At 44.8% G+C, this 9,690-nt stretch overlaps 1 protein-coding gene across 1 annotated transcript in view; it reads right to left on the reverse strand.

Annotated features, from left to right (window-relative positions):
- Nucleotides 1-6,493, reverse strand: part of LOC109313689 (wiskott-Aldrich syndrome protein family member 3-like) — a 19,708-nt gene extending 13,215 nt beyond the window's left edge. The window contains exons 1-2 of the mRNA XM_019540366.1: nt 6,340-6,493; nt 924-1,058 (exon numbers count right to left, since the gene is read on the reverse strand). Of these exons, the coding sequence (XP_019395911.1) occupies nt 924-1,058; nt 6,340-6,472 (268 nt within the window). The 5' untranslated portion in view covers nt 6,473-6,493. The remainder of the gene's footprint in view (nt 1-923; nt 1,059-6,339) is intronic.
- Nucleotides 6,494-9,690: the final 3,197 nt, after the last annotated feature.

Below are 9,690 nucleotides of genomic sequence, written 5' to 3' on the forward strand. Positions count from 1 at the left end.
TAGTCTGCAGACCTAAGGGGTCTCTTAGGCATAATTCAGACCCACCCCTCAATAAGTCTCAATAAGTTAGCCCGTGCTAACTTATATAGACCCTGTGACCTCATTCACCTAGCCCAGTGGAGGCCAGCTCCGGTTGGCTCTCCGCCAACCAATTTGAAAACATCACCAGTTGCTGGGCAGATTCCAGCCCTCCAGGTAGAAACCCCTTACCCAGGTAATTAATGCAAGTCACGGAGGCAGAGGGAACAGGTTTCCCCCCTCCCTCAGGAATGCAGCCAGCTCAGGTTACCTAAAGAGACAGGCTGAGGTGTGAATCCTCTGCGCTGGCCCATCTTGATCACATTGTCGCAGGGCAGAGATTTTGGGGAGAAACCAAGGTGGCTTTCTGCCACAAGGTACACTTGTTAAAAAAGGTTGAAAACCCCTCAACTAGGGGAATTCAATAGCTGTTCCAAACCGCCTCCATGCTGGTGGCTGAATACCTGCCAGAGAAGACTTTTCTCCTGTGCTTTCATCTAGCTCCTTCACATGTCCGGAGCAGAATCAGGAGTCAAGCCTGTATATTTTGCTCTTAAAATGCCCTTTTAAAATTTCCACACACACTGTGTTCCTTACAGAATGGCATGTTTTGCTCAGCGTTGAAATTATGAACTTCCTTACTTACTGCCTCCCTAGCTATAAACGTATTGGCTGTGGCCATCACAGCCTTAGCAGCAATAAGAATACATTTTTGTTTAAACGGCCACTATGGCAAGAGTTTAATAACCTCTCTTTCTTTGGATTGACTCTCCTTGAGCTGGACTCCTACCAGAAGTAGAGAGGAAGGACAGGGCTAAGTTTGAAATTTCTACCAACTACCAGATCCCACAGCCAGACTAAAAGAGATGAACAGAGGCAGCTCCTACCGACGAGCTCCATCTTACCTTCCTCCACAGTGGAGTCCAACTGAGTGACCTTGATCACCAGCAGATCCACCCTCTCCTGCAGGGAGTTCATCCGCATGTAGAAACTATTGGCTTCGTTGAACAGTTCTCCAAATATGTCTTCAGCATGTCTGCCTTAGAGAACAAAAGAGAATGGGAGTGTCCACATAGCTCAACAGAGAAATAACTGATTTAGTTGTAAAGGAAAACAGAGATAAATGTAAGGACTTTCCTAAATGAACACCTAGACAGAAGACAAGCTTGGCCCAATACAAGCCTGGCCTTCCCATTTGTTTTCTATGATACTGTCTGCATCCCCAGCTATTCTTTTCCAAGAACCTCCAATTTGCACCCCTCAGTATGTGCAGTGCATTCCTGCCAAGAACCTGGGAGACAGTGAACAGAGGCAATGAAGACACTCACATGGCCTTCCTGCTTGCAAGAATCTTTCTGTATTTTGAGTGTGCCCCAAAGTGATCTCTTTCAATGGCCAACACAAGTGCTAATGAAAGAGGGGAATATGTGCAATGGAAAAGATTTCCTCTTATTTACTCAACACTCCCTGTCATTTTCACATATAACTTGTAGAAGTTACATAGAGCATACATGGAGTGTTTCTTTTGTTATAAGCTGACTGTTGTGTGAATGTAGGTATGTGCATGTGTGTATACCAGTACCCTCACCTGAACAGAAGCAGAATATCCGCCTTATGCTGAGTACTGCTGCCTGCTAATGACATGTTCTCATCGAGCTCAAAGGAGAACTCTTCTTCTCAAGCCCAAAGAAACTGATTCTCTTGTCTAATACTGCCATGAAGTTCTCAGGGGCCAGGATGACTGCCACCAAAACCAACCCATCCTGTGTGCCCATGAACTGGTTGCAATATAATCAAAATCAACAGCAAGTTGTTGTGTACAATCCAGAGTGAATCAGGTGGCCATGGCCAAAACAAGAAGGAAGTGGCACAGGATGTGATTGACCAAGGTCACAGCAGATCAATGGGAGAGCTGGGAATAAGAATAAAACCAAGGCATGTGTAGTCCCAGTCCCACTGGAGAACACTGCCTGTGTCCAACAGGGGATATAAATTGAACTGGTGTAGCCAATCCAAGTGTTAATCTATGTATATGTGTGTGTGTGCATGTGTGTGTTCAGTTTAATTGCTTTGCTAGGGATCTCTTGTGCTGCTGAGAGCTGTATTGTTCTCTGTAATATCATCCATCTCAACTCAAGTGCCCTGAAAGAATTCAGCCTTGAACATACAAAAAATTACACTAAGCTTGAGTCAACTGCATAGAGGAAAATGCCCACTACACATTTAAGCTGAAAGACCCTAAATTAAGGCTGCTTATCTTATTTCACAGTTCATCTTCCACTGTGGGAAAGGTCTGAGTCACTCACATAATGCTTTTCAGAGCACTACTGACACCTGCAGGTGAGACTCATATTGAGCATGATGCACTTAATTAGATCTCCCTCTCTCACTGTTTTCTTCAGCTTTAAACACAGTGCCTTTAAAATGACAGTCATGAGCTGTTTGCTTCAATTTCGAGGAGCAAAAGCTCCTTGTGGTTTTACATCAAGGAACTTAAAACGTAAATGGACACTGTTCATTAACAGCAGATCCTGTGCTCTGTCGCTTTCTATCTGATACAATCAATTCAACCAAGCTTAATGTAGCTTTGGGATTATTTTTTATTTCCATTCTTTCTGATGAGCCAAGTGTGTGTGTGCGTGTGTGTGTGTGCACATGTGCACACAATGCCAGGTCATATTTGCATAGAGAACTGGATGCTTTGCTGGTCACATGTTGCCTACAGCAGCTACAATACACTAATCTCAAAATAAAACACTAGCAAAAAGACCCTGTAGCTAAGGAACATACGGTGTTGGCTTTTGACCCCATTCTCCCCATGTGGTTCATTACTATCAACTGTTGGGCTCTGAAAAGCTCAGAAAACATGCATTGCATTTTTTTATATACAAGTGAATTTAATGCTAATGAAAGATATGAGGTTGACAGCTCAGGAGAACTCATGGCTTGTGTATATGGACTAACTGCATGTACAATAAGCCTAGGTAGCCACAGTGTAGGCTTGCCCCAGAGAAAGTAGATGAGAAGCAAATTCATTGTCCATATCCTATTTTCTCCTTGGCCTCTGTGCTGAACTTAAAGGGATTGAGGATGTGGGAGGAGTTAGTAAGCTAGATCCCTACCAAGAACTGGAAAGTCTCCTCAAAATTAATTTTGCAGAGGGTAGTGATTAACTACCAGAGAATAACAACATGAGAGCCCATCTGGGCCAAATTCACATTGTGATTCTGGAAATAATTGGTTCCAGAAGTCCATCACTGATCCCCTAAATTGTTTAGCGTCTTGTAATGGGCTCTACAGTAAGGCAGCAAAATCTAGCATTCAGGTCATTAGACTGGAAGTCCAGAGACCTAGATTTTATTCCCAGCTCTAAGAAATCTTGGGCAGGTCACCACATCTCTCTAGATCTCTCTTCACCCATTTTTTACTTTCTTATATATTTAGAAAGTCTAAGCTTTTTGGGGAACAGACTGATTCTTGGTACTTGTATGTACAGTGCCTGGCACATCAGAGTCCTGATCTTGGCTGTGGCGTCTGGCACTACTGGACCAGACATAATCAGAATAACTGTGAAAAAATATTATAAGTCTGAGCAGTGAGAAAATGGTAATCATGTAAATAAACAATGCATTATTCATTTACAGTCATTACTGAAGCAAAAATACACCTAGTGCTTTAGTCAATATTTTCAAGTCCTGCCTTGTAGATAAAACAGGGGCCCTTCCTACTTGGTGTAGATCCCATAATTTAAGTTTTACTAGTAGAAAAAAATAAATCCTGGCAACATTGCTATTCACGGCAAGCGCTATGTGCCAATGAAATTACTACACTCAGCTATTCTGTGGTACTGGACACTCCACAGAGAAGTGCATTTCCCTACATCTGAAACCCAGGACGGGAAGCTGACAAGAAGCCAGGGTGAATGTGACTAAGTAAGCTGGTTTCTCTGTCGAATCATAGCAAAGTACAAAGGAAAGGAAAGAGTCTCCAGGGTGCATAGCACATGTAAATGTCTGGATTTGGGTCAGTCACAAAAGGTGCTGCTGCACATAAGGATTTGTAAATTTTTCTTGACTCTCAGCAGCAAACACTTCTGTAAGGTGGGTGAGGGGAAGCTGACACACACTGCTTGGCCATAGGAAAATTGTTTGGTTCAAGACTGCCCGATAACTTCCAGAGGGACTGCTTTTCTGTCACTGAAAGGCTACCAAAAATGGAAGCATAACTAGGAATGGGTGAATGGAGCACCAGCCCTCGGCATCAGTTCAGAGGGGGGGACCAGAACGGCAGCCCCCGAGGGAGTCTGCACCACTGCAGTAACGGCAGCCAGGTACAAGGACACCATATGGCTGCTGTAGCAGCAGCAGCAGCAACTTGGCACAAGCAGCCTGAGTCCCCAGGGCAGGTAAAACTCGCCCCCACACATCCACCCACATCACTCTCAGGCACTTGGCACCCTTCTCCAGCAGAGTTTTGCTCAGGACACAAAGCTTCACAGTTACACATCTGATGAGAGCTAAGGAAGGATTAGGTAAAGAAAGAGGGCGTTAGCAGCACTGTGTTTGTTGAGCCTTAGCCCTACCAGATTCAAGCATGCATGGAGAACTGACCAAGCAGTCAAATTCAGTGTTTGCCAGCATAAAAACTCCTCAGGATTGGATGCTTATCTTGCTGGGATCCTATGACCCCAGCTGACTTCCTGCCCTTTGGGCAGGGGGCTGGACTCGATGATCTTCCGAGGTCCCTTCCAGCCCTGATGTCTATGAAATCTATTAAATCTATAATAAGCATCCTGCTCTGAACTGTCCCCATACACTGCATATTGGAGATGCATCTAAACAAAACTCACAGATGTGGCACAGATCTGTAAGATTTCAAATATTTTTCATTTTCTTTGTTTATACAATACTTGTGCCATGAAAACCTCTTCTCCCAGTTCCACCAGCCCAAAGCCAAGCTGACACCATTGATTTCAGAAGCAGAACTGAAGCCAAATTTAGCCTGTAGTCTTTTGCTTTAGGTTAGTGCTATTCATTGGTCCTGCTCTGGCCCTCATTAAAGTCAATGGAAGCTTTATGGCCAACTGTAACAGGGTTGTGGTCAGGGCTGCCCAGTATCAGTTGCACTGCCTATGCCATTTTCTTGAGCTCTTTGTGTCGTTTCATCCTTTGGCTGAAAGAAAAATGTAAGATTATGAATGGCACTAGAAACAGAGGGGAACTTCCCCAGGAATTCAAAAAGGAAGAAGTCTGGTTAAAAGGCTCTGAGGAAAAGAACTGTGCTCATTACCTATTAAGTATTTTCATTTTGTAACATGATCTGGACCATTACAGATCTGACCTTTCACAAATGAGAAAAAAGCATCATTTTTAAAGAAGGAGCTCAGCGACATCACACATAACAGTATCTACATTGCTCGGACAGGCTGTAGCTTGTCCCAATCAAAAGGTTTTTAAATATCACACACACACTTCACCAAGGCTGTTCATTTTGGGTTTGCACTTCACCCAGCTTGCCCAATGAAACAAACCCACTCAGTTCCCTCATCTCTAGATTGGAGCTTTGTTTTTATATAGCCAAATGTATGTCCATGGCTCAATAGCAGAAAAAGGTACCCTTCTTCCTGCTGTTATGTTTCTTTTAAGCATGATTTCCTTAATTACAAAAATTGTTCTGCTTTTATTAGTTGTTATCTAAAAAGTTCAAGTTAAGCACTGATTGAGGGGGGAGGCAGTTGTTTCTAGGACTGTTCTATAAGGCCCTTTAGAAAAGGAGCAACACTTTATCCTACTAAAATTGATTATTTCCTGATTCTGGACCAGGGAATACCTCAAACATTTAACCTACGAGATCTAAAATTTCCTGTCCTTATGGGCCAGGCAGCCATGAAAGGAAGCAGTGCCAGAGTATCTTAAAACAGTGCTGCCTGGGCCTTCAAATGGATAGAGCTCTTTTTTTCCTTGTTATTGTTTTAGCCAAATTATTGGTGGCATTTCAATGTACAGCTCTTTACACAGCCTGCGATTCTTCATAATCCTCAAAATATTGGTAATGAAAATAAAATACAATGATCACTTTGCCCCTCAGGGCTGTATCCAACTCCCGCTGAAGTGGACCAAAGCCTTTCCACTGCCTTCCACAGGAATTGAAAGTCAGTGGCCAGATTCCCAGCTGGCACAAGTCCGGGCAGCTCCACTGAGGCCAGCTGACATCCTGCCCTGTGAAGTCCAGAACTGATGATCTGGAGGACAATGAACAAACCCTGGCTCTGACTAGGTCTCCCTCGGAGGAAGCAGACATGCTCTACCATCTGCAACTTACTGAGGCTTCCCAGCTGCTTGATGATGGCAGCCAGGGTGCTGTTGGTTACACATTCCAGCTCACTGGTCACCCCATCGGGAAGCGCCCCACGGCACAGGTGACGAGGCTCGATGTTTCTCTTCACCAGCGGCATGTTTCTGGGGAATTGTCACAGCTTTCCCTGCAAAGAAGCAGAAAGAGGGGAGAAGTCAGCCCGTCGGGAACCGTCTGCCCATCGAAGGAATCCTCCTAGCAGCTGCCCTTTTATCACAGGGAACAGACGTCTCCGTTTGACCTGCCTCCAGCACAGCTCTCAAAATAGGCCTCTGCCATTTGGCTGCTGAAGCAGCAGTTGAGCCTGGCCGGTTGAGCTCTGCTTCCCTTCCTCCTGTGGATCTGTCATGCCCTCACTTCACGCGCTGCAATATTCTGAAGGCCGTGGGCATGTAAATGAATGGCAGCTGACGCGCAGGAGCCGCCAGCCTCTGGGAACTGCCCAGACAATGCGGTTTTGCAGCTCAGGGGACTAAGCATGTGTGCAAGATGAGAGCACGCGAACACACAACTCTCTGACTAGACCCCATTTCCACAGTGTCGGCCCATACAAGTCCACGCACTCAGAGAGGAGGGTGGGTGGCTGGACCGCCTTCCCACAGAAGAAGCCCATGCTCAACTGAGGGGGAAGGTTTCTTTCTAGCTGCTTATGATGTTGAATGTTTAAAGCCACAAGCTTTAACAATAGAAGCATAATTCATTTTGAGTGAATTTAGCACTAACGAAAGACACCGGACTGACAGCCCTAGAAACCACACTTCACTCTCCAATAATAGGTTCAGTAGCAACAGCCACAGGGCAAACCCTTCTCCACCCAGTCCTCCCAGCAGGCTCAGGACATCGCCAGAGGGCAGAGACTCCTCGTGAGGCTGTGGACCATTCAGTATTCAGCCTGCCTGGTGAGACACTACCGAGAAGCCCATTCAGTCTCGCTGAGGAAGTCACCCGTATCAAGACCAAACCATCATCAAACGGTAAGTGCGCCCTGACACTTACCTTACCCAATCTGGATTCTAAGCAGAGCCGTGGGACTGTAAAGCTCCACATGCCCTCACCCAAGCCCAGCTCGTATCCTCGTCGCTTGAAAAGCCTTATTTGACCCAAAATGAAACCAACCATCGGGCATAATTCTGTTATTTCCAGCTGGGTGGAAATCTCTTTGGTTTTCACTTTTAACAAGCGTGCCACAATCCACCAATGTGAGTTGTCTGCGTCCACCCTGCCCTCCGCCAGCACATCAAGCCTTCAAAGGCATTTTTGTGCGTTGGCTATTTCCAATTGTTTTGTATGTGTTTCGGATCCAAATGCTCCCCCCTTAGCTTTTTCCTCATCTGAACTGAGTTATTGTCCATCCGTTACAAGAGCCCAGCTGCTTAGAATGGAAAGCAGCACATAAATCCTGCTCACACAGTCTGCCAGTTCAGAGATAGCCCGGAGCAATGAGCACACTCTATTAACTGTTATCATCACACGCTGGCAGGGAACCAAGGGACTGCAGAAGAATCAAGGGGCGTTTAATTTTCTGATGGGTTCAGTGAAATGCTGGGAGATCCCAATGTTAAGTAAACCTTAATGAGCTCATTTCCCATGGCCTCATACCTCCCCTTCCTGACTGTACCATACAAAGTTCCTGTCCTGAGAATCTGCTAATGTAGACGGGACCCGGTTACGATGAACAAGCTGAAACAGTGCAGGACAGATTTGTAGATGGAAGGGCTGGAGAAGCCAATACCTTAATAAGGGCAAGGCTACATCATTAGCATAAAGAACAAATGAGTTAGTGATTGTGGCAAAAAATTAGCAAAGTGTCTAGGCAGATATGCATGTGAATATTTAAGCTGAAGGAAAGGACATTTATCATAAGCTAAAAAGTATATTACTGTATATTATTTAACTAGCATGCCAGCACATTAATTACTTCACAGTCAGTGACAGGGCCCTGTGTTCAGCAGCTTACAGCCTCAGGGCCCAATCCTGAGCTCATTCACAACAGTGTACAACAGGTTTTACTACACTATAGCCCATGGATTTACACTGCTGTAAACCTACTAGGAGACGAGAATCAGTCCCTGAAGGGACAGTATGGAGGCAAACAAACAGCTCACAAAAAGCAAAGTACTGGAAGAGTGGCATTTAGTTTTCTTTAGTTTCATGATTTTTTGGGAGAGAGGTTTTTTTTTTAAAGTAAGCTTTCTGTTGACTGTTTCATCACTCTTTCTTCAGAAAAAGGGAGACTGAGAGCCCAGCATTTACAGACATCCCAGAGAAAGTCAGTGGGGCAGGGAGTTTGTAGGCATGCCATTTGCAGCACAGTCCAGAACTCAGAGGATGCGGCATTAGCAGCAACTCACAGACCTGCAGTCACTCCAACATAAAAGTTCTTCTTTTCTTGACTTGTGCACAGCTATGGGTTACCTTCCATGCAAGGTCAGGGACAACATGGAAATCAGCATTTATTAAATAAGGTGAGCTCAAGGGACTGGTGCTGTGCTATGGTGACTCTCACCTTGAGGTCACTGGGTCAAATCCAGCTTAAAATTGGTGATGATCTGACACACTGACACGAGTCCTGTGGCATATAAAAGCAGCTATAGCTGCTGACAAAACCTGAATCCCTTGCTGGGTAGACTCAGTCAAGAATTGAGAGTTGAATAAGTTATCAAAATCAACTCCCCTTTCACCTCCAAAAGTCACCCTTTTGTTACTCCAGGGCACAGGTAAGGATTCTTGCTTCCACCATTTTTCAATGATCTCCCAAATCTTGGCTGATACAGGCTTGAGTACAAATACATCATTCAAGTGATTTCAACCAAGCTTACTGAAGTGCTAGCCATCCCCTGTGCTTTGAGAGCAAGAAAGAATCCCAGCAATCAAAAGATCATCTTTTTGCTTTATATTGGTAAGCATGTTCAAGATGTGCTCCAAAGCATCATCATAAAGAAATCTCTTCTGTTTTTGCATGACTTGCACTGCACAAGAGATTAAAGGTGGAAGGAAAGAGCTTACATCTACAAATGTTCTCTTTCTGTGTGTGTGTGGGTGTGTGCATGTGTGTGTTAAACTCCATTTTAAAATAATTTATTGTTTTGTACATGAAGATATATAATTGGCCCAGCTGAGCTTAAGATTTGTGGAGCCTGAAGTTGCCAGACAGGCAGATTCAGTTATGAGTTAATTCTCTCTCTGAACCCAAGCCAAAAAGAGCTGAACAATGAATTATCTCTCCTTGCCATGGAGGGTTGTGAGCTGAGGGGAAAAGCGATTTCCTCCAACCCCACTGGTAGGATCCAGCCAGCCTGTGAAGTGGGAGCCTGTGCA

This window comes from Crocodylus porosus, unplaced genomic scaffold, assembly GCF_001723895.1.
Source record: "Crocodylus porosus isolate Cpor-Errol unplaced genomic scaffold, CroPor_comp1, whole genome shotgun sequence".
Lineage (NCBI taxonomy): Eukaryota > Metazoa > Chordata > Crocodylia > Crocodylidae > Crocodylus > Crocodylus porosus.